Here is a 24097-nt window from a genome sequence, read left to right on the forward strand (position 1 = left end):
GGTCATGGTCAACTTTTGTTTACCTGTATGAACCGATTTAAAGGTGGTCGATCGAAGATATCAAGAACGTGTCCACTAAAAAATGATTGGGCTCAAGAGTACTCCCTAGATATAGAATTGATTTTAGAGCTTAAACTGGGTAACCTGGGTCCAGTTAAAAAAAAAATAGATAAATGATAAAAATAAGTCAGTTCCCTGGCTAAGGATGTGTGGAAGTGTCCGTGAGAGTGCTGTTACACTGTTCCTGATAGGGTAAGGTGTGTGCATGTGACCTTGTTACGTTGGTAACTGGAAATGACTCTTTTTTTGTGAAACTGGGACCTATTTCATTAATGGTGACTGTGATTGAGTCTTGTTCTTTGACGTACACTGTCAAGAGACAGCATTTGCACAGCCAAGGGGTCAGGCGTCCAATTAGAACTCTATACAAAGTGAAATACATCCATTTCCCAATTAGAAGTAATTCTAGAGGGGACATGCCATATCAAAAAGAAAATTCATTGTCAATGCAGATGATACGAAACAAATGACTATTTTATTCAATTTCTAAATATAGCTTGAACTAGTAAGGAGACGTTAAATCTAAAACAATACCGAAGCATCTTTGAAATACAAACGCCTTCTAAAAACTACTGGACGACTTATTGAAGCGAAAGCTGTGCAAATGTGCATCTTATTCTAGTTAGTAAAATACAAAAGGAAGAAGTAAAAAATAATAAAGATGATGGCATGTATCATGTTAATTTTAGCACTATGCACCTAGCATAGGCACTGGTCAAAAGGCCAGTTCACCGACAGCAAGGAAATTTTTGAACAAGTGGCAATTCAGTGACAGATATTTTGATAACAGATTCAACTGGGTCGGCCATATTTGATCCGCGGGTCTGTTAGTCTTCTGCTCTGAATGCGCTATAAGTTTAGACCGATGGTCGGGCTGTTCTTATGGGGTAATGTTCTCTCTAGCCTCACGAGTTACACCGACCTCAATTAAGTCTGACTTGCACATAGGCCTTTTAAGCTGAAAAGAACACGTAATCCCCCCATTAAAAAGAGCTGCCTATCTGCGCCCCTGAACACCCGTGACGGGGAAATGACCAGTTTAATGTTCATTGCTAAATAGTAATTATGAGTTAATAATGCCCACTTGGATATCACCCTGTGTTATTTAGCTGGCGTAATTCACTTAAAGGTTGAATGAACTCCTTAATTAGCAATTCATAAAGACGTAATGTTGGCAGTTTTGAAATATTAGGTGAGTGGGAACAAGGGTTACCTTACACTGAAGTATTATCTAACTGGTTCCTTCATTTTACCAGACATTTGTGCTTCAAGTGGAATATTCTCATGGATGTCACATCTCCAAGTGATAGAAAAGAAAGTGGAATGTTACGCAATTATGAACATGTTATCTAAGATTAACAGAAATTAAATCTAGCATATTAAATATCAGTTGCTATTGTGATCGATTTTCAACACTTATCCTGCGAAAGCTTTCATTCATGATTTAAGAAAATAATATTTATATAAGAATATCAAATACTGGTACTTCAGTGAATCACCTGTACATGTACTTAAAAGTCTTGTGATGCTAATTAACGTAATTTTAACATCAACAAAGTACATTTTCTATCAAGTTCAATTTTTTTCGTTTATTCAATATGTATTTCTTTTTCATTTTATTTGTTTACAGTGCAATTGCTGGACAGTTTCAGGTATATGTAGTATACAAACACAATGACCCATTTTTCATGAGAATACAAAATGTTCGCTCTTTTTGATGTGAAACAAAAAAAGTAGTTTTAAAACATTTGGTTCAACGAGGCACCTTGCACAGCAATTCCCGTAGGCCTATTGTTTTACTTCAAACTGGCAAAAGCGGTTTTGAAGTTATGGTCATAACAGCATGCAAGGCAATGAAATGGAAAGAGGGACCCAATACTTGAAATATATAAGCATTATTAGGCTTACCATTCACAGTGCACTAAAACACTCTGTATCTATAGTTAAGATGAAATGTTAAAAACATTTCTGTATAAAATTCAAAGCAGGATTTTAGAAAATTAAGATTTGATCTAGAGCAAGAAAAAAACGACAGATAATTAATGCCTTTTCACATTTATTCACAATGTCTTTCATGCAGATTCAGATTTCTTGCAGTTTTCAATGCAGCACAAAGTAACACATAACGGTTGTGTAGCCTACCTCATTGTGCAGAGAGAGAGAGAGAGAGAGAGAGAGAGTGAGAGAGAGAGACAGTGATAATAGGTTTCATAAAAGACACGTGATGGTACCCACACGTGATGGTACCAATACAAGGCACGCTCCTTACGCAGCACAATTATGCCGATCACGTGCTCTCACGCGAGAATATCATGCCCTGCACAAATAAACGTGTGGCAGAAAACATTCATAACCTTTCTGACTAATTCTTGCGATTAAAAAATGCATGCCTTTCTCTGACAGCTCTATAAACGTTCCATGATCCCGAACATTAAATCTAGCTTATCGTCCAATCTTCTTTCTTCCCATTACATAATAGGCCCCTGAAGATAAAGAAGACAAATTTTACATTTGTCACTATTACACAATAACATACCGTTTGCGCTAGTGATATAGAAAGAATTCCTCTGACTTGTAGACCTCCCAAATGGCGCCTTCTATGAAGTTACTTCTTGTAGCTTAGCCCAGTATTTTAAGAAGTTTTTTTTCAACGAAGACAGAATTTGTTCATACCCTGCATTGCTCTGACCAAACACTCTCCTCAGATTAAACTTTTTGTTTCACTGATAGAATCGATTATTTCTCCTTTAGTGTCTTACTTTGATCTTGTTGTTGTTTTCTTTAGGTGGCAGAAAGTGAGACTGTTCAGTAAGCACAGTAAAATGAAGAATAAAATGCCCGTTGCCATGGAGATGCAAATAACTTTTATATGTCTGTTGGTGGGGACGCTTAACATAGTGACAGCTACACACGCAGGTAAGATAAAGGCCCCTATAGTCACGTAAGTAGGACGTATTTGTATATGAGGTAATTGTATATGATGTTATTTTAAGTCTGGTGCTTAAATAACCGAATAAAGGTCTTGTGTGTATCAGGGGATGTTTCAGCGTTCTTCTTTTTAGAATGTACATGTTCTTCTCTTTAATTGGCTCTAAATCATTGCTGGTAGTGTCTTGAAGAATTACTGGGCACGGAAACATCGGTCCATAGTTGTTGCTAATATTTCAGGAGGTTCGTGAATTTTGAAACGCACGATTTGTAAATTGTGATCTTGATTTCTTCGTGTACCAGGTAACCCGACATGTTTTAGATTACTTTGTTCCACAGAGGTACTTTAATTAAACCATGAGTGATCATATTTATGTATGATTTGTGCCGCTCGTGTTGTTTAATGTGTAATTAAAGAAGGGGGATATGTGTTTTGAGGCCGCGAATCCAGGGTCATAAGTAGACTCAAGTTGATCCCCCTGGAATTGGGGCATTGTCGCACCGGGGTATAAATTTGTTCTCACTAGAGCTACTGTAATAAAGTGCTTTGCATGTTCGCGCTCGACGTACTTGACTCGGGGTCCAGCCTTGTTATTTGCTACGTAATTATATTTGTTTTGGCGTAAAATATGAATACATGCTTTATTTGTAATGATAGTAGCCAAGAGAAAAAATTCAGTTGAAATCAATGTAAATGTAATGTGTTTGTGAAAATAGCCTATCTAAATGATTTAACTAAACTTGAATAATGAAAATGCATTTTAAAAAGCCCTTGTAGGTGTAATTATTTTTTCAAATATGTTAAAATAATACATTGATCCCTATGCTAGTATTTCCTTCTTGGTACTTTATATTTTTTAATATTTGGTGGAGTACATATAAATGCATTCTTTGGCTTGTTTTTCTTTCCCAGCCTTTGGTACAGAGAGACAGCGCTATGACGGATGGTTTAATAACCTGGCCAACCAGAGATGGGGTACCAGAGGTAAGAATGGACCTGTATAGTCATGTACTAGATGCTAGGTACTCCCATATTAATCAGCCTTTATATCATGTGCATTTAGCCTTTTAAATTATCTTTAAATATCCTGAAATTAATGGAAGAAAATAGAGATGGGTGGTCTGTCACATTGGATGCTACTCTTAGTTATAATAAGTAATATACAGCTACCACAAAGGCCCAAGTCGATGACAATGAAACCCACTGACCCACAGTGTAGACCTGCCTGTGCTTATAGTCTCATTATTTGTAGTACGAAACAAATTAATGTTTGCTCAACCTTGGATCTGGTGCTTGTTACTCATGGTTGTCATTGACCCTTTAAAGCTCCCATCTTCTGTACATGCTTCCACAGTGACATAGTATAAGAATGACTAGCAATTAGACGCAGACTTGTCATGAGTAAACAGTACTGAAACATGCAAGGACACATAAACAAATTGTTTATGTACACGTTTGGTATCACTGTAGATATATATATACAAGTTGTTCATGTACACTGATACATGTACCAGCATCTTTGCTTAATGTTTCAAATTGATACAGAAGTTAAGATGTTTCTTAGCAACTCCCTCCCACAGAATTGTCATGATTTTAAAGTAAAAGTTGAGCAAGAACACATATACTGTTCAGCAGCATCTTTGCATAATGTTTAAATTCTATAATAGTTGTAATATGTTCAACCTAGCAACTCCCTTCCAACTAGCTGACATGTAAAATACAAAAATACATGGACAAGAGCATAGATACATGCATATACTTGTGATACATGTACACTGTACCAGTCTGTCTGCAATATGTTTCAGAATGATATAAAAGTTACTGTAATTTTATGATATTTCCAAAAGTTTAAAAATCATAATTAATAACAATTGTTCTTTGCAGGCTGCCATCTTCTCAATACTGTTCCACAGAGCTATGATGACTACACATACCAACCATCTGGTCAAGGACGTCCAGCCGCCAGGGACATCAGCAATGCTGTCTTCAATGGAAGCAGCGGACAGCCCTCCTACAACAACCTCACAGCCCTCATGGCTTTCTTTGGTAAATTAGAGGTCTCTTTTTTCTTCCTGAAAATTCAGGATGATGTAGTGATCATGGAAATACCCCCTCTGTACAGTGGTGGTTTGTACTATGTTAGCTAACTGTTGACAAACCTTGGCCATTCCTATCTCTGAAGTAGTCCTTGTCCCATGAAAAAAGTCAAGTCAAAAGTGGGTGTTGGGCCCATTCCCATAGGTATCTTTGGTCTGTGTAGATCAGTCCAACTCTGCCGTAACTCTAGCTGAGTGCAATTAGCCTTACTGAATGGCACCTCTTCTCCTTTTTTACTGTGATTTGGGCCATGGGTTTACGTATTACATCCTGCAGAGACCTATATTTTGTTATTTTTTAAGGGTGCTGTTTTTGATAATTTTGAAATTTTTTGGAGCACAGAACCTGATTTAAAATAAGATGGAATCAGTCAATGGCTGGGGTATAAAACTATTGTATGCACTCATTTATGAAAAAATATATTTTTGATAAAAAGAATAATTTTTTTGCTTAATGGTTATCAGAAATTTGAGAACTTTTTCACTGCATAGGCGAAGAAAAAATAATGAAAATGCTTAAGTGATGCCAGAATGGTGTATGTACCGTATTTATCTTTGTGTCATATTCCAGGTCAGTTAGTCACCTACGAGATCACCTATTCTTCAATGCCAACATGTCCAGTTGAATTGGTCAAAGTTCCTATTCCAAAGTGTGACCAAGATTTTGATCCCAAGTGCTCTGGAAGAGAGATGATGCCGTTTTATAGAGCTGCATACGATAAAAGGACAGGAAGATCCCCTAATAATCCAAGAAAACAGGTAGTAAATTGAGAACGTGTTATGTAAGACAGTCTAAATTTTTTAATTATTTGATACATGGCAAAGCAATGTTGATGGGTTCAGGCTTTTACAAACTGTGGCATTCAGCAATTGAAAGTACCAAATGAACCCATTTCTGGTGTAGTGATGTTTGTTAATGTCTAATTAAGTTAAGCACAAGTTTTTCTGCATCTGTTATTTATGTCACCTGGTCATGTAGCATTACAATTTGTAATTGCCACCAATAAAAAATGGAAACTTCTCATTTACACTTCTCATTTACTTCACAGATTAATGAAGTTACCAGCTGGATTGATGGCAGCTTTCTCTATGGCACACAAGAGGTATGGGCTAACTGTCTGAGGGCCATGCACGATGGACGCCTCAAGTCAGTCAATGGGAGCAGGGAGGAAGAGTTCCCAGCAATGAATCATATTCGTCTTCCTCTAGATAACTTCCCTAGTCCACACAAACACAAACTAAGTGATCCCGAGACTAAGTGGAGTAAGTGGTGTATTGAACTTCTTTTTTCTTGGGTTGTTGTTTAAGTGTGTGTGTGTTAATTTGCTAAGTTATTAATTTATGTATTGATGTATCTTAATCGTTAATTTTTCCCCTTTTTAAATTTACACGGCTGGTTTTTTAGTAATCTTTTAAAAATCTATTTTAATTGCTATTTTTTCCCTTTTCTTTTAAAATTTACACTGCTGATGAAACTTTGTGGTGTTTTTGTCACGTTTTAATTGTGTTGTTTTCATCATTTTCAGTGTTTGGCCATCCTCGTACCCACATGCACCCTGGCCTCACGGCGCTGGGAATAGTGTGGTTTCGTTGGCACAATTACATGGCGGATCGGTTCACCAGCATGATGAATACCACCTGGGCTGATGAAGTAATGTTTCACAAGACAAGGCGATGGGTAATCGCAACAATGCAGGTAGGTTCCTTACTAGCACTTTCCATTTTTATTTGTGTGTGTGTGTGTGCGTGTGTGTGTGTGTGCATGTGTGTGTGTGTGCATGTGTGTGTGCATGTGTATGTGTGTTTGTACTAGTAATGAAATTCTATATACATCTTTAAAATGTTAAATTTTAGTGGTAAAATATATTATGCACAGAGGGCCATTTTATTGGTAGGGAATTGTAGAGAGTGAAATTTGGTTTCAAAAGTTACCTAGCTTGTATGAACCAAGTTTTTTATCTTTATACACAGTATGAATATGCTGCACATGGCATATGGACCTTTTTGTTGCTTGTAAAGGTCCATTATTGACCTGTTGTGACATGATTCCATTACAAGTGCTTACAGATATTTTTTCATATCTTTGGATAGTGAAAAATTATGGTTGTTTTAAACCTAGACAAAAATCTTCTGAGAATGTTTTTTATGGGTTTTAGATGGTATTTTGGGTCATCCAAATTGAACAATTTGTTGTGAGGCACTATTAAAATAAGGCGATCCAGGTCATTGAACTTTATAAGACAAAATCTGAGCTTGTCTCTTAACTTCTAATAGCATTAACAAATTGGCTTAAAAAGACTGACATCAAGAAAATGGATATTTATTACCTATAAAGATGATGGATATAGGTACTGGACATTGCACATTATAGCATATGCAAATGTTTTGTTTTGTTGATGATTATGATGCAGTCAAATTTGACCTTATAATATACTGTATTTCTTTAAAGAATATTTTTGAGGAGTTTGTTTTACATGAAGCTAATAGTTAATGTGACAGTCATGTATTATTTTACAAAAAAAAAAAAAAAAAAAAAAAACAGTAAGTCATCTTCTGTTTGGGGGATCATTACAGACTAGTATTTCTTTCTTTTTTTTTTTTTTTTGCTCTGTAATATCTTTTTTCCCCACAATTACACACTAGTATTTTTCACTATGTAAAATCTTTTTTCCTCTGTAATATGTTTTTTCCCTGGAAAAAAGACAACTTTTGCCTGTTCACCAGTCATTGCTTGACCTGTCTTTGCACTTGGATGCTTTATTCCAATTTTAATTTAATGATCGAGTTTTTAATTACTGTTATTTCATTTTGAATATCATGTCTTCCTGTACATTTCAACAAGAAATATTGCTGTCAGCTATTTAAGTTTTTTTTTTTTTTTTTTAGTTTTTAAGCACTGAATTGGGAAAGATTAGTAGTTTTGCAGGATATTTAGAATAAAAAAATATGACTTCTTGTAATTTTCATATGAGCACAGTTTCCCTTAAAATTCTGAAATTCACACATACTATCTGTTGCTTTTTGTACCTATCTTTAACACACTTTGACTGTAAAATTTAACTTGAGGTGCCAAACATCCCAAAACATTTGATCAGTGTACAGTACCAAAATGCAAAGAAGTGCTCAAAACTTAAGAAATTTATCTTCATCAAATCCAAAGGTTTGAAACTTTAAAAAATGAGAGATAATGATAAGGAATCTCATACATTTCTCACCGACAGACAACCATTATTTTTCAATATGCACTGAAATGTAGCATTTCCCGACCACAGATGTTTTATTGCAGGTGTGACCAACAGACCCAGGTCACCTGACTGAAAATGACCTTCTCTGGTCAGTATACCTGCTTATTGTAATTTTTTCTTTCTGTTTTTTTAGAACATAATTATGTATGAGTGGTTGCCAACACTGTTGAATGAGACGATTCCAGAGTACACAGGTAAGTGAAGATGTTGTGTATCTTAATTGTGTATTATTTATTTTACAAAAATATGCTAGCATGATGGTAATGAAGTGTTTTGTCATTATTTCACGGTAATAGTCTCTACTGTGACAGTAAAAATTAGATATCCAAGTGCAGAAGAATATTTAGGATGGATTAGTTGTGAGAAAAAACTAATGATATGAGGCAAGTTTTAATTTACACACACTAGAAAAACATCAAATTTAAACTTAAATAACATCTTGACACAATATGAAGAAAGCTTACATGAAAACAAAAATTATTTTTTATCAAAATACTTGTATTTATAATATTTGGTCTTCCTGAAATTGAAAAATGCATTTAAATGTCGTTTTCCCCACTAACCCTTCAATGCATGTACCCATGTTAAAGCTTTTATCATAATATCTACTTATAAAAACACTACTGAACAGTTAAAGGTTTTATCTATTACTTAGATGACAAAGGATGACAAGAGGTAATTTCCAGAGTTAATCATCCCTGGTGACAGATAAGAAAAATGACCTACAATTTGATGCAATTGTAATTTGCAGAACAAGTTCACCTCTGTCTTGTAAATGCTTCTTTTCCATGATGTTAACCCACTGGCTTTGAGGTTTTGATTCTTTGTTACGGCTACTTGAGTAGAAATGAATGATGATTGTTTTTATGTCTGTCCTGCCCCTCTCCGCCCCTTTATTGCTGTGGTTAATAAGCTCAATTTTTTAAACTCAGATCATGTCAAAGATAACAACTTGCAAGATGGTTTCTCATGCTTGTATTGTTTTAAAAATCATTTTCTTTAAGAGGAACTGTAACTTTTATATAGAAGGAAATAGGAGAGCACCATACTAAACTGATTAATTTGCAATTTATTTTTGAAAGTGAAACAGAAGGTTAATGTTTGTAAGAGTCAACTTGGATCTCCCCCCCCCCCCCACACACACACACACACACACACACACACACGCAGTGTTCACTTTTACCATTATCTTTTGACTGCTTTCTGATAATTGTTTCAACGATGGAACTTGGAGCAAAACTGATCTCCTGCTTGAAGTAATCAGTTATAATTTCTCCTTGTCCTTTGATTTTACTGATCTTTTCTTGATTAGATAATTGCATAAATGGGTGATACCGTTACGTGCATGAAGATAAGGATACAGTTATATCTCTTGTCATGTAACAGACATATAAACGAGATCTCATGTAATGAGTCAGATGTTTTTTTTTCTTTCATGCATGAAGTATAAAATTAGTTTTTCAACAGCCCTTGTGTGAGTTACAGCTTTTTTTTTTCTCTTTTATCAAATTCTTTTCTCAGTAATCTCCACTATCATAGCATGCCAATATCAATCAGTGATGGTGATTCAAATGGAATGATAAAATGGGATTCTTAACACCATTTACTTTGACTGCAGTAACTTAGTGCCACATGTACCAGTCTCCGAATACAAGATCTTGTCAGGTGCTTCTTAGATCTCTCACCTGGTACAATCAAAAGAAAAAAGATTGAGATGATAGCGAGAAGATTCAATGTCTTTTACAATAGCTGCACTGTTTCGATGTTTTACTGCATGCAATAGATTCATATGAAGACGTGTCGATGTTGAAATGACAATCTAGACTTAATACCTGACCAGTTTTTACTGTGATTTTATTGAGAGTGGCCATGCAAGGTGCTTGGTCTTGATTGAATTTTTAGGATAATTGGGATTGAACTTGTGACTTTTATATGTATTTTTTGATGTTTTTACTAAAATTTGGAGTCTCTGTAGAAAGTTGGCATCAGTTTTATCAATACTTTACAAATAAGGCATTGTTCAGCCCTGGTTATTGCCTACATAATTCTTCTTCCACTGTCTGTAAAGCAAGTTATTTTTTTTTCTCCTTATGAAAAAAAAAACAAAAAAAACGGAGGTTTATAATGCCAGAGTTAAGAACTGTCTTTATACAAAAACTTTTATCTCTGGAGCTCTTCAAACTTTTTTAGATAAAAATGATTTTGATAATGTAAGATGATTTTTAACAGTAGCTTATCCTTTTGATATTTAGCTTTCTTATGCCACACATGCATTTAAGGAATCTTATCTATACTCCTTATCTCCTTATCTATACTCCTTATCTATAACTCTCATATAAACTTTCATAGAATATTTTTTACAAATAATTTACTATATGTTTCATTTTTTTTACATTTTAATAGTTTTTTTAATTGTGCAGTCAGACATTTTTTTTTTTTTTTTTTTTGTGACCAGACAAATTTACAAACTGAGGAATAATTCCAAGTAATGTTTATTTTACTTCATTTTTTTGCATTTTTGCAGGTTATAAGAACTATATCCAGCCAGGAGTTACAGCTGCCTTCCATGCTGCAGCCAGCAGATACCTAATCACACTTATACCCCCAGGCTTATATAGAAGGTAAGGCAAGGTCCTTATAACCCCAGTCTTATATAGAAGGTAGTACATGTACAAAGTCTTAATACCTCAAGGCTTATATTAAAGTTAAGACAAGGTCCTAATACCCCCAGGCTTATATAGAAGATAAGACAAGGTCCTTATACCTCTAGGCTTATATAGAAGGTATAATAAGGCCCTTAATATATCTCCAGGCTTATATAGTAGGTAAGACAAGGTCCCTATACCCCCAGGCTTATATAGTAGGTAAGACAAGGTCCTTATACCTTTAGGCTTATATAGTAGGTGAGACAAGGTCCTTATACCTTTAGGCTTATATAGTAGGTAAGACAAGGTCCTTATACCTTCAGGCTTATATATAAGGTTTAATAAAGTCCATATCTGTGGAGCATTTTTAAATTATTAAAAAGTACAACAGAGTGGAGCCCATGTTTTAAAGCTAATCTTGTTTGTAAAAAAACTTGAAATAAATTCAGCTTCCTTTGACAGTTTTGTATAGTTTGGCCAGTTTTGATCAATAACTTTTTTTTTGTGTCCACACACAGGTATGCACAAACTAACACATTAAAAAAAAGGATGTTGAAAAATTAGTAACTAAAATTTTATTTCTAGGAATGATCAGTGTGAGTTCAACAAAGGAGGCAACTTCACAAAGCCCTGGAGGCTATGTAACTCGTACTTTGAGTCTCAGGTAAAGAATGCTCATGGTCGTAACTTTGAAGGTGCACAGCTTCTTGTTTGCTGCATTTTACATTACATGATATTTATCTTAATTTGAGCAATTGGATCATGTTTGGTGTCATTTGGTTGTGTAACCTGGAAAATATTGCATATGTTTAAATTTTCCTTGGATACAAAGTAAAAAATTTTAATTTTCTTTGCCCCTTACGATTAAACTAACACTTCTCCCCCCCCCCAAATGAAATGCTTTGTCATATATTTTCTGGTACTTGCAATACTTAGAAGCTACATTACTGTTAGACATAAAGAGGATGCCAGAGATATGGTAGGTATTGATGTAAATCTAGAAAATTGACACTTCTTCAGGATCTGTTGGAGAGCTACCATGGGGCACTTGATGAGCTGTTAATGGGAATGGCGTCTCAGATAGCAGAGCGTGAAGACACAGTTGTGGTGGATGACGTAAGAGGTACTGGTACAGGGGGTTAATAACCGGGTTATATCCCTCCCCAATCCCCTCAGTTATTTGTTAAATGCTGATTGTTAATGTTACATTTATTTAATAACATCACACATCTGTGGCCAGTCAGGAAACTTTGTACAGTGAGATCTATGAGTGTTCGTAGAACCTACTTGTAGTTCAAATTTTGATGAAGGCACACCCTCTCCCCTCTTCCTAATAAGGTACTATGATATGACTCACTGCCTTCTGGCAAATTGTAATGGTTCTCTATAAAGTCTTCTTTTTAGACAGTTAATTCTTAAGTATTGATCCTGTTTAGTATATAATTCCATCAGCCAAAGTAATTTTTCAAAAATTTGGGAAATTATTGCATATTGTCACAGAGATTTCTCCTGTAAGGAAATCCATTGTAGTACTACTAGTAGTAGTAGAAACTTTAAAAAATTAACAAAAAAATTAACAAAAATGTAAACTAAAGAATTAGAGTTACTGTAGCCTCTAGCTGACAGGCCAAATTTCAATCTCACTCATGTCCTTTGTCTTGTACTGTCTTAAAAAAAATGTAATATTCATCAGTCAGGTATGCAGGAGGCCTAATGACTCCCATTTGATCTCTTTTGGATTTGGTACGAGATTTAATAATAAAAACTGACAAATTCAAATACACTTCCAGATAAAAGCCCAGGTCCGCTGCACTTCTCTCGCCATGACGTGGTGGTCCAGACCATCATGAGGGGAAGGGACTTTGGACTGGGGAACTATAACTCGGCCAGGAGGGCCTTTGGTCTTGAAGAGGTGGACACATGGGATGCCCTGGAAAGCCTGGTGAACACTACCACAGCCGAAGAGAAGGAAACTGTGAAACAGGTGATACCAACAGAGGCGGATCCAGAAATATTTCTGACAGACTTCCAAATTATCTTTGTTGATCCATCTTCAGTTTTTGACTGTCTTCTGACAGAAAAATTTTCACCATCTTCTGGCGTATCTTATATTGGATTTTTACACTAAATCTGTTTTCTTTGTTGTGATAAATTTAATGCAGTTTTTATCTATACTTGGGATCATATTTTGCACAGCCTGTCTTTGCACTTGCATCCAATGTTTTATGCAATTTCTAAAAGCATCCTGACTTATTTATACCCCATAATCTTTCTGGCATTTCAAAAATAAATATCAACATATATCATCATTTCATAAATGATCCACTTTAAAGTAATATTGATAAAAATATGTGATATACAGCTCAATGCAATTCTGTCATTTTCCATACTTTCAGACTGTTGAAAAGCTGCGCAATGTGTACAATGGCAGTATGGAGCATTTGGATGTCTTTGCTGGGGGTATGGCAGAAACAGGTAGATATGGCCCTGGACCACTATTCCGCGAAATTCTTCTTGACCAATTTCTCCGTATCAGAGATGCAGACAGATACTGGTTTGAGAATAAACAAAATGGGTAAATATTTACAAGTCACCACTCAGTCTGGTGCTATGCAATATTATATCTTTTATGTATAATATTAATAGTATATAATACTGACAGTAACTATAATCGTGGCCCATTGTAGTTGATAATTGTTGAAAAAAAAATATAGTTTGTAATTAGAATTATCCAGGTTTTCAAGAGTCTTCCATACACTGAGTGTGTGTTATTGTCTTGTTTTTTATATGAATTTATTAAATAAGTATATATAAATATGAAAACACACTAAGTTAATAGCTCCTGATCAGTCAAAGAAGTAATTGTTTTCTCTATTTAGAAATTTCCTTCAAAAAATTGAACCTTGACAAAATAATTAAAAAATTTACAGTCTCATTCATTGAAAACTATATAATTGATACGCACATGATTAGAAAGTTTAATAAAATGCTGCAAAATTAAGAAATGGGTGTTCCCTTCTAGACTGTTCACAGATGATGAGATTGCCCAGATAAAGAGTATTAAGTTTGCCGACATCATCACCAACGTGACAAACATTGAGCCAGATTGGTTGCAAAGAGATGTTTTCTTATGGCAACAAGGTAACAAGTTCACAACTAAACCTAACTCCATGAAAATGGGCAAAAATTACTTTTTTAAAAGAACAAGATGAATGATATTCAGTGCCACTGTGAGCCCTCCTGCGCACATGATCATCCAAGCCTAATGGAATTTTTACAAGTGTTGTGTTTTTTAACGTATAAATGTGTCTTATGTTATGTTGCAGCAAACATTTTGTTTGATTTTGATTACTGCCTGTGCATTTTACATTTATTTATTTATTTATTTGTTTGTTTGTTTGTTAAGCTTTCAAATTGTTTATTAATCAATCTGTCTATTCTATCATTACAGGGGACCCTTGTCCTCAAGAGAAGCAGCTGGTGATAGAGGATATGGAGCCATGCACAGATCTCCAGGGCTGGGATTACTTTGCTGGCAGTGAGCTCTGGTTTATAGGGAGTCTTGTGGTACTGGGACTGGTGCCATTCTGTGAGTAAACTAGGGGTGTCACCGCTAATGTGGCACCATTCTGTGAGTAGCCAAGGGGTGTCACCACTAAAATTTCACCATTCTGTGGGTAGCCTAGGGGTGTCACCACTAATGTGTCACCATTCTTTGAGTAGCCAAGGGCATCACCATTTAGGTATCACCATTTTGTGAGAAGCCAAGGAGATTCACCAGTAAGGGTGTCACCACCGAGGTGTTACCATTCTGTGAGGGACAAGCAGGCTTCTGTAAGATAGACAAATCGTATTGAGAAAAGGAGTCAAATCTAGGCCCAGTGTGTCTTGGTCTTCTAGGTCTTTTGTAAGATTTTCATAATTTTATTTTTTTAAAAGACATTTAATAGCCTAAAAATATGAGACTTATTTGAGCTTTGAGTATTCTTTGAGTGGTATCTTTACCATAGGCACATGCTCTCTTACTATTTTAATTATTTTCCAGTCTGCATCTTGGTGGCCTACCTCATCTACAGAGTGAAGAAGTTTAGGACAAAGAGAGTGAAGAGAACTCTGCACATGGACAAGTTACGGTCCATGGTGAGAGCCAATGCTGGAAACATAGCAGGTAAGTATAAACATTTATATTTTACTGCCTCATGCCCCGGCCACAGCCATTGTATAAGGTATTTTTATCAGCTTTATCTTGAAAGAAGTAAATGCCCACTTTTTCCCCTTTCAGCTACTGAGTGGACAGATCCTAAAGACCTTCCTCGTAGCATTGAGCTACATTTCGATGACATGACATGTGGACTGCTAGTCTTAACAGCTAGTGGGACGAAAATACGCCATTTAGACTTCTCAATGTCTGAAGAAGTTAACGTCTGGCTCAGCATGAACCGTGGGAAAGAAACAATGCTTATTCAAATCCCTAATGAATATGATCTGGTATGTGTAAATGTAACCTTAAAGTTTGTGTAACATGCTGAAGCACGTGGAAATGAACTGATATACGGTACTTCATTTAGCCAGCCATGTAAAATTAAAAGAAATTGCAAGTTGTTAAAAACACTTCACACATGCATTTACTTCACCATATTAAAATATGATCATATTAACAGACATTGAAAAATATGCCAGTAAGTTTGGAAATAGTTTCAGAAAACAAAAGTGTGTACATTAATGCAAATCAGTTATGTTTAACAATGTTCATGATTTTATTATGATAATAGGTTGTGATGTTCGACGATGAAGAAGACAGAATGGAATTCCTGAGAAAATTTAAAAGCTACCTGAATGACTTCAATAAGAATTTGCAGTTTTTTCATGACAAGCAGCAGAATATACTAGAAAATGCAGTCACTAAGAGGAAGAGGCAGCAGTTACTGGAGCGTTTCTTTAAGACTGTCTTTGCAGAGGTAATAATCATCATGGCATCATGATTATTATTGAATGCTTACAATTGTGATTGATATAACCTGATTGCTTATTATATAGTAAGTTTCTGCTTTTAATGTAGGTCGCAACCTTAAATTTTTTTTTTCTAAAAGGCAAATCTGATGAAGCACTGTATGGTGAGATAAGCTTCTTTTCCAATAATTTGTTTGATACACGTATACTAAAGTAACCCATTGCAATAAGTAAATAAAATGAAATGAATCCAATGGACTGTTACTTGAAGGGAATGAAAGGCAACCCATGAAACATTGTTTTACAGCTTATTATCATATTCCATTGACTTGGTTCACACCAACATATGTAATCATTGATTGTGAACCCTTGTCCTTATCTATGCTGCAGGCTCTTACTTTGGATCATCAACCAAGAATGGAGACTGAGGCAATAGAACAAGGAACAGCCAAGGAAATTCTCAACCTGGAGCTTTCTAAGGTATAACACCTGAATCCAGATTGATCCACTTTGATGTTAGTAAAAAAGTTAATTGTTTTTTAAGAGACTTAATGTATTTTTTTCTATACGAGGCATGTTGTGATGACTCTTAATTCATCCGTGGCCTTGAACCGCCATGAACATGACACAACGATCACAAGACTGACTGGTCTTTATGAGCTAGGGAACAATTTGCTTTTTACCATCAGAATGAAAGAGACACTAAAATCCCTAGTTCACCACATTTTGATGCTCTCTAAGCTTTCCCTCAAGATTTTTATTTATTTATTTATTTATTTATTTATTTATTTATTTATTTGTTTGTTTTTTAGGCAGAGTTTGCAGAGGCCCTAGCACTGAAACCATCTTCACTATTTGTGGAGCAGTTTTTCTCTATGCTGGACAAGGATCAGAATGGATACATCTCCTTCAGGGAGTTTCTATATGCTGTGGTTCTCTTCTCCAAAGGTAAAAGTAAATTTGACTTGAAACAAAAATGATTATAACTCAATCCCATATGAATCAATAAATGAATCAGTGGATCAAAAAGTAAATTGATTTTAAATTATATTGGAAGGATAAATAATTATAAAATCTTTAATGGATTGATAGTTACTTTAAGCAGTTATTAAATATTTGAATAGATATATATTAAGAAGTTGAATGTTAGTAAAAGCAAAATATATTTCACCTCTGTAGTGGAATGGGTATTATTGAACTTTTGTTGAATATTTGATCATTATCTTGCACTGTATATTTCAGGATCCTGTGAAGACAAACTCCACATGCTGTTCAGGATGTATGACCTCAACCACAGTGGCTCTCTGAATAAAGAAGAAATTGCGGCTTTACTGAGGTTGGACATTGTTGTTTTTGTTGTTGTTGTTGTTTAATTCCCATGCGAAATAGGAACAAAATTGACTGAGAGGCAAATTTCCTAAAATTTGTTTGTTTGTGTGTTTTTAGAGTGTACTTATACTAGCTGTACTTGAAGAAGGTAATAGAAAAATTTTAGGTTTAGATTTCTTTGCATTGACTAACTTAAATGATATAGACTAATACTTTATTTGAAAAGGATTCAGCAAAATTAGAACGTTTTTATCCAGATCTCTGCTAGAAATGGCCAACACTGACCTGACAGCAGATGAAGTAGATAAACTGACAGAGACCATGTTTGTCAACTCTGGCCTGGAAGGGAAAGGATCACTCCGATTTGAGGAATTTCAACAACTGCTAGCAGACGACATGACAAAGTTGTGGGATGTCTGCATAGATTGGAAGGGTGAGAGGGTTAAATAATGTTTTCAAGACGATGAAAATAAACTCTTATTCATTAAGTAAATCTAATAGCTACAGATAATATTATAATTATTGGAGTGTGATTTCTTGAAACAATTGATGTAGAAACTTTTTTTAGTCTGAACTGCTGAATATTCAAAACTGAACTTTGTGGATAGTTTAGAAGACTGGATACAGCATAAATGTTTGTTTTTTTTTTCACTTGGTGACAGAGCAGTAACTAACATTGCTTCCACTGAAATTGTTTCAGGCACTAAAGTTTGCTTCCCAAAGAAAAGAAGGTAAGGTTTGCCATTGAGATTATTGTTTTGAACAGATGAAAAAATGACACATAAATACACCCAGCCTGTAATTTAAACAGTAGTTCATGATACAAACTTAGATCAATATAATGTGCAGTGATAAATTTCATGAGTAGTTTAGGTCATGCATCTTAAATATCTAGCAGCCCTTATGAGTATATTAAGTTTACATAATGCTGTTGGCTAATATTGGAGTGGATGAGAAAGCATTTTCCAAGAGTAACAGCAAGCATTATATTTTTAGACCAAAATACAATGAATGCACTATTAAAGCATATAAATTTTTTTAATCATATTATACTCATTTTATTTATTTATTTATTTATTTATTTATTTATTTATTTATTGTAGTAATGTTGACAAGGAGAAGGTAAAATTTGGCAACACGGGTCAAGATGCCTTTGGTGCCACACGAGAGAAATACCACCCCATCGGAGCCAAGATGAAGAACGTTTTACACTTCATTGAAAACAACAGGCAGCACATCTTTTATCTCATCATCTTCTATGGCATTTGCATTGGGCTGTTTTCTGAGAGGTTTTATAGTAAGTGGCTCCAGGGAACAAAATGTACAGCTGTGTACTGTTGATAATGAACAATGGCTGGAGTATATGTTATGCACAGCAGGCACTTTAGAAAATTGGTCGAGTTAGGTTGTACATTGGTATAAAAATATGATTTATAAGAAACTTCAGATCATTTTGATCATTACGTGTTTGTCACCCTCTTGATCTGATAAATTATATAAATATTTTTCATTAAAATTTTTTTTTTTCCTTTTCCAGCCTATTCAGTGGAGAAAGAACACTTTGGACTTCGCCGCATTGCCAGTTATGGTGTCCCGGTATCTCGGGGCTCTGCTGCCGCCTTGACCTTCTGCTATTCCTTGATCCTTCTGACAGTGTGTCGTAATCTGATCACAAGGTTACGCGAGACTTTTCTCAATCTCTACATCCCCTTTGATTCCAATGTGGCCTTTCACAAGGTCATTGCTTGGACGGCTCTCTTCTTTACATGTAAGTACGTGAGTTCAGACTGGGACAGTTTTGGAGCAGAAATTTGGGTCACTGGAGAGACCACGCTGCACTTATGACATCTTAAGTTAATGCCTAGTGGCACATAAGCAGTTTGAGTGTCTGATTCTGTGCATGCATTTTTTGATGATTTTACAACTGAAGTAGACCTGAAGTATGGTGCTAAATCTGTGCATGCTGACCAACAAGAAGCTGTTAAACACGAGACTCGGTACTTATCTATAAGACATGGCCTGAAGTAGTTTGGTACAAACACAAATGAACTACAGTATTGAATTTGGATGGAATTTTATCAAAGAGATGAAAGGGTTGATTTTCAAGATACTGTAACATTATATTTGTATTTACTATCAGTGCTACCCATTTGAGTCAAAATCCAAAATGGCTTAAAAAAGTTTTTCCACGTTTTTAGTGTGTCCTCCTCATATACTTACAGGCAATATCTGAATGAATTCTTTTGTTTTCACACACATTCACATTAGTACATCATTTAATTTTATATTCTTTTGATTTCATGCTGCGTGATTATTTATTTCAGTGGCACATGTAGTGGGGCACGCCCTCAACTTCTACCACATTTCCACACAGCCTGTCCAGCATCTCTGCATCTTTGATGAAATCTTCTTCAAGTTAGTAAACTGCGTTGATTAATTAATAATTCTTTGAGAAGAAAGTTGATTATAAATTAGAACTTAAATATAAAAGATATTTATATGACAATATGTTAACACTGTTGATATACTTAGTTTGTTATAGTACGTTATATCAGGGATTACATTTTGCTAAGAGTTCACAGTTACTCATCATTTACAATACTGAGGACAAACTGAAATATAGTGACTGGAATTGTATGGCTTTCTTAATTTAAATTGAATGTTATTAGATAAATGCAGATTTCATTTTTACAGTCAGTGTGGTAAAATTATGTGGCATGCATAATTTGGAAACAATAATATGCCTTTCTTAGCTTGTACTAGTATCTTATGTAGAAACGTGCGTCATATCCAAAGTCATGGATGAAGGTTAAAATATCATGTCTTTTATTGATAAAAATATATTTAGACTCTTCAAAAATTCTTTATTTTTCTGACCAGTATTGTGCACCTTTTTAGGTCGGAGTATCTGCCAACTTTTGCATGGTGGCTGTTGGGAACTCTAACTGGTATGTTTTGATGTATTAATTTAATGATTTGATTTTTTTTTTGGGGGGGGGGGGGAGTTTTGTTGTGCAGGTCAACTTCCATGTACATATTTATATAAACATTTTAGTTTTACATTTTATCAAAACTTCGTATATAGTAAAAGTAGACTGCATAACTTGTTGCACTGTATTTACCTCGAACATATCTCGATGAACTTAATTGTAAGCAATATCGACTGAAATTATGTATTATGATCATTCCCTTAACCAAATCTTTGAGCAACTCTGACAAATTTTCTGGTCCCAGACGTGTGTGTCTGAGTGGAGTTGACTGTATTTGTTTTTTTGTTTTTGTTTTATTTATTGATTTATTATTTTATTTTATTTTATTATTATTATTTTTTTAAAAAATATTTCCAGGCATGACAGGAGTCCTGGTTACGATTGTCATATTTGTCATCTACATCTTTGCCACGCAGTGTGCCAGGCAGTTCATCTTCAATGCTTTCTGGGCCACGCACAAGCTCATCATCCCCATGTATATTCTGACCATACTGCATGGCAGCGGGCGACTCCTGCAGTTGCCATACTTCTGGGCGTACTTTGTCGGACCTGCCATTTTGTTCACCATTGATAAGCTGGTCAGCATCAGCCGACGGAAGATGGAAATTTCTGTGATAAATGCAGAACTTTTGCCCTCTGGTTGGTATTTGTATTACAAACTGGTTTTAATTTGATGAACTCATTAAGTGGGTTTCTTTAGGATTTATAATTAAGTTGATAATTGCATGGAGGTTTTAAAAATTTATAACAAAAAGATATTTTATGTCCTTGATTGACGTTTTCCTGATTTTGTCTCTTTTATATTGAGTAAAGTGTTGATCAAATGTATATAACCAATGACTTATTTTAAACCACAATAAATAACCAACTCTTTTTCATAAATAATTAACTCTTTGAAATTAAGACAGAAGTTTAACTTGACAAAAGTGCTCTCAACTTTCCTTTAATAATTTATTTTTATTTATTTATTTAATTTTATTTTTTTGCTTTTCACAAGATGTGACCTTCCTGGAGTTCAAGCGCCCACCCAACTTTGAGTACAAATCAGGGCAGTGGGTGCGCATTGCCTGCCTGTCACAGGGCCGCCACGAGTATCACCCTTTCACCTTGACCTCTGCCCCCCAGGAGGACACACTCAGCCTCCACATCAGAGCCATAGGACCCTGGACGTGGAACTTGAGGAACTTATACGACCCGGACATGCTTAGGGATGGCCCTTATCCTAAGGTACCAGGAGATGGTTGAAGTCACATATTTTTTGGAAAAATTGAAGTTTGAAGATTGAACAAATAAAACATATTAAAATTTATAATGTACTGATTAACTGAGAACTTCGGAAAATTGGTGTTATACTAGTATACATGTACACGTGATCTGGCACTAGTAATTGTCAAACAAATATGTGAATTTGCCTACATGCAGTAGTTTCAGTTTCATGGGTATCACTGTTACCATTGCCAAGATATGGTCTTACTTGAAAATAATTAGATTATGATGGTGTGCCTTGATCCAGATTAACATATGGGTCTGAGAATATTTAAAAGATTCCTTCACCATTGTGAGATTCGGCCAATTACCTTGAAATGACTGCTCTCAGCTACCACAAATTACCAGGAGGCCTGTGCTCTCTGAATGTTTGTATTTCTAATTAAGTATTAAGTCTATTTCAGTTGTTTCTGGATGGCCCCTACGGCTCTGGACACCAGGACTGGTATCAGTATGATGTGTCCATCTTGGTTGGTGGAGGAATTGGAGTTACCCCATTTGCTTCCATTCTCAAGGACTTTGTCCACATGTCCACCATTAAAAACACTTTTAAGATCAAGTGCCAGAAGGTAGGGAGATCAAATAGATGTATGAGAACTACTCTCTTATTGAGATATTTCATGTTTCAAGGTATAAAAACATGTTTCAAGGTATAAAAACATACTTTAGTGGTTTGGGAAATAAAATATTTATCAGGTTTGTTTTATATTTTCTTTCATTTTGCTGGTGAGATGTGTGCTAAACTGAATATTCCTATTTTTTTATTTGAAGATTTATTTAAGTTATAAAAAAGAACTCTTTTTGTTTTGTTTTTGAGCATATGGAATAACAAAATCAAATTTTGAAATGTGTGAATTTTTTTAGTTTTCATGTGTGGTTTTTATATTATAGCAGGAAAAACAAAATTACTAGTATACAATCATTGGGCATGTTCGTGTATATCATATTAAGCCATCATATCCAGATATGATATTTATTAATATATTACATAATTGGACTGAAAACAGGAAAAACAGGACATAGACATTTAAACCTAACTGTAAAGCTGATGTCCCTGTATAGCCATATGAATTCATATTTTGCTATTTTAAATCTCCCCCTTACTCCCTCCCCCCCACAAAAAAAATAAAATAAATTAATGAATAAAAAATAAAAAAAGCACATACACCAGTTTCCTAATTCCTAAAATCTACCTTCTATTGAATGCCTGTACCTGACATAATGACTTAAATTTCTTGTGTCTTGTAACTGATAATAGAGATTGCCTTCTTGTAACATGTGAAGTCTGGGGCATTGGGTTCCTTAATCTATTCCGATTGATTGCTTTATTCATATAATTTCTTTTCAAATACACCAGTTCAGAACCTGTCATTTATTTATATAATTTGCTTATTTCAGCTGTACTTTATCTGGGTGACAGCCAGTCAGCGCCATTATGAGTGGCTGATCGACATTCTAAGACAAGTGGAGGAGGTGGACAAGAACGGACTGGTCAACATTCACATTTTCATCACGCAGTTCTTCCAAAAGTTTGACCTGAGGACTGCCATGCTGGTATGTTGATATGTGAGGTCAGATCAGACCATGACTTGATGAGACCAGAAAATCACACACACTGTGTATTACAATTAGGCATCTGTTTGTGAAGTGTACAATAATAATTACTATTATTATTATTATTATTATTATTATTATTATTATTATACTGTGTCAAGGGTACATGTAAGAATGATAACAATTAATTTCAGTATATATGTGAGGAGCATTTCACTAAAGTGTCTGGGAAGAGTTTGTTCACAGGACTGAGAGCAAAGACCCACTTTGGACGTCCCCAGTTTGAGAAGATATTCCAGTCTGTTCAGGAGACATCTAAGGTATAAGACCAATACACTGTACGTGTTCTTTGAGAAATTTACAGACCTAGCCCTGTACTTCATGTAGGCCTTTGTTGTCAAAATTGCCCCCCACCCCAACTCATTTTGTGAATTAGAAAAAATGAGGAGAGATGCTGGATTAATAAATAAAGTTGAATGTGTGTAAGTTTTAAAGCTTCTATGCAGTTCAATATATGGATAAAATTGCTTCGTTAGCAAAATTATGTAGCATAGTTGGAAATAATTTTTTATGTGCTCTAATTGTTCCTTATAAACTTCTATGTTAAGCTAATATTTATAGGCATTTTGCTTAAGCATAAATAACAAGTTATTCTACTATAGGCACTATTTGCACAACCCCACTTAAACAAAGGGTTATTGCAAAATACTAAATATGTGACTAATATGTTATGTAGTATATAAGTAATGATAATTGATAAACAACAAATCAATTATTCATATGCTTGCTTTACATTATTAACAAATAAAATATTTTAGGAACCCGAGGTAAGTTTGGTGCTGGTCAGTTATTTGTAGTCTCTTCCTCTTCCAGTTAGTTTTCAGTTTTAGTAATTGCATGTGTTTTAAACTGTGTCAATAACCTTTGAGTTAACTCAAAATAGTATTTTAAACAGGTCATTCTAGTTAACAGTCTTTTGGTTAAGTGGTTACCCCCCCCCCCCCCCCCCCCCAGGGCTTACCTACAGCATGAT

The 24097-nt window shown here is 35.0% G+C and overlaps 1 protein-coding gene across 5 annotated transcripts in view; it reads left to right on the top strand.

Annotated features, from left to right (window-relative positions):
- The window catches only part of LOC106151065 (dual oxidase), a 50754-nt gene that overhangs the window by 24067 nt on the left and 2590 nt on the right, over positions 1-24097 (top strand). For all 5 annotated transcript variants that reach the window (XM_087018571.1, XM_087018570.1, XM_087018568.1 and 2 more), the window contains 31 exons: positions 2846-2976; positions 3902-3973; positions 4874-5035; positions 5657-5844; positions 6135-6348; positions 6612-6781; positions 8464-8524; positions 10855-10951; positions 11561-11639; positions 11996-12098; positions 12766-12959; positions 13372-13550; positions 13998-14116; positions 14427-14564; positions 15021-15143; positions 15258-15463; positions 15748-15933; positions 16316-16405; positions 16738-16873; positions 17168-17261; positions 17512-17687; positions 17955-17985; positions 18358-18551; positions 18792-19022; positions 19579-19669; positions 20153-20202; positions 20602-20883; positions 21242-21471; positions 21915-22079; positions 22909-23064; positions 23259-23384. In XM_087018571.1, coding sequence (XP_086874697.1) covers positions 2883-2976; positions 3902-3973; positions 4874-5035; positions 5657-5844; positions 6135-6348; positions 6612-6781; positions 8464-8524; positions 10855-10951; positions 11561-11639; positions 11996-12098; positions 12766-12959; positions 13372-13550; positions 13998-14116; positions 14427-14564; positions 15021-15143; positions 15258-15463; positions 15748-15933; positions 16316-16405; positions 16738-16873; positions 17168-17261; positions 17512-17687; positions 17955-17985; positions 18358-18551; positions 18792-19022; positions 19579-19669; positions 20153-20202; positions 20602-20883; positions 21242-21471; positions 21915-22079; positions 22909-23064; positions 23259-23384 — 4437 coding nt within the window. In that variant the 5' untranslated portion in view covers positions 2846-2882. The remainder of the gene's footprint in view (positions 1-2845; positions 2977-3901; positions 3974-4873; positions 5036-5656; positions 5845-6134; positions 6349-6611; positions 6782-8463; positions 8525-10854; positions 10952-11560; positions 11640-11995; positions 12099-12765; positions 12960-13371; positions 13551-13997; positions 14117-14426; positions 14565-15020; positions 15144-15257; positions 15464-15747; positions 15934-16315; positions 16406-16737; positions 16874-17167; positions 17262-17511; positions 17688-17954; positions 17986-18357; positions 18552-18791; positions 19023-19578; positions 19670-20152; positions 20203-20601; positions 20884-21241; positions 21472-21914; positions 22080-22908; positions 23065-23258; positions 23385-24097) is intronic.

The sequence above is a fragment of the Lingula anatina genome, chromosome 7 (genome assembly GCF_051362555.1).
Source record: "Lingula anatina isolate TDL-2025a chromosome 7, LinAna3.0, whole genome shotgun sequence".
In the NCBI taxonomy this organism is placed as follows: Eukaryota; Metazoa; Brachiopoda; class Lingulata; order Lingulida; family Lingulidae; genus Lingula; species Lingula anatina.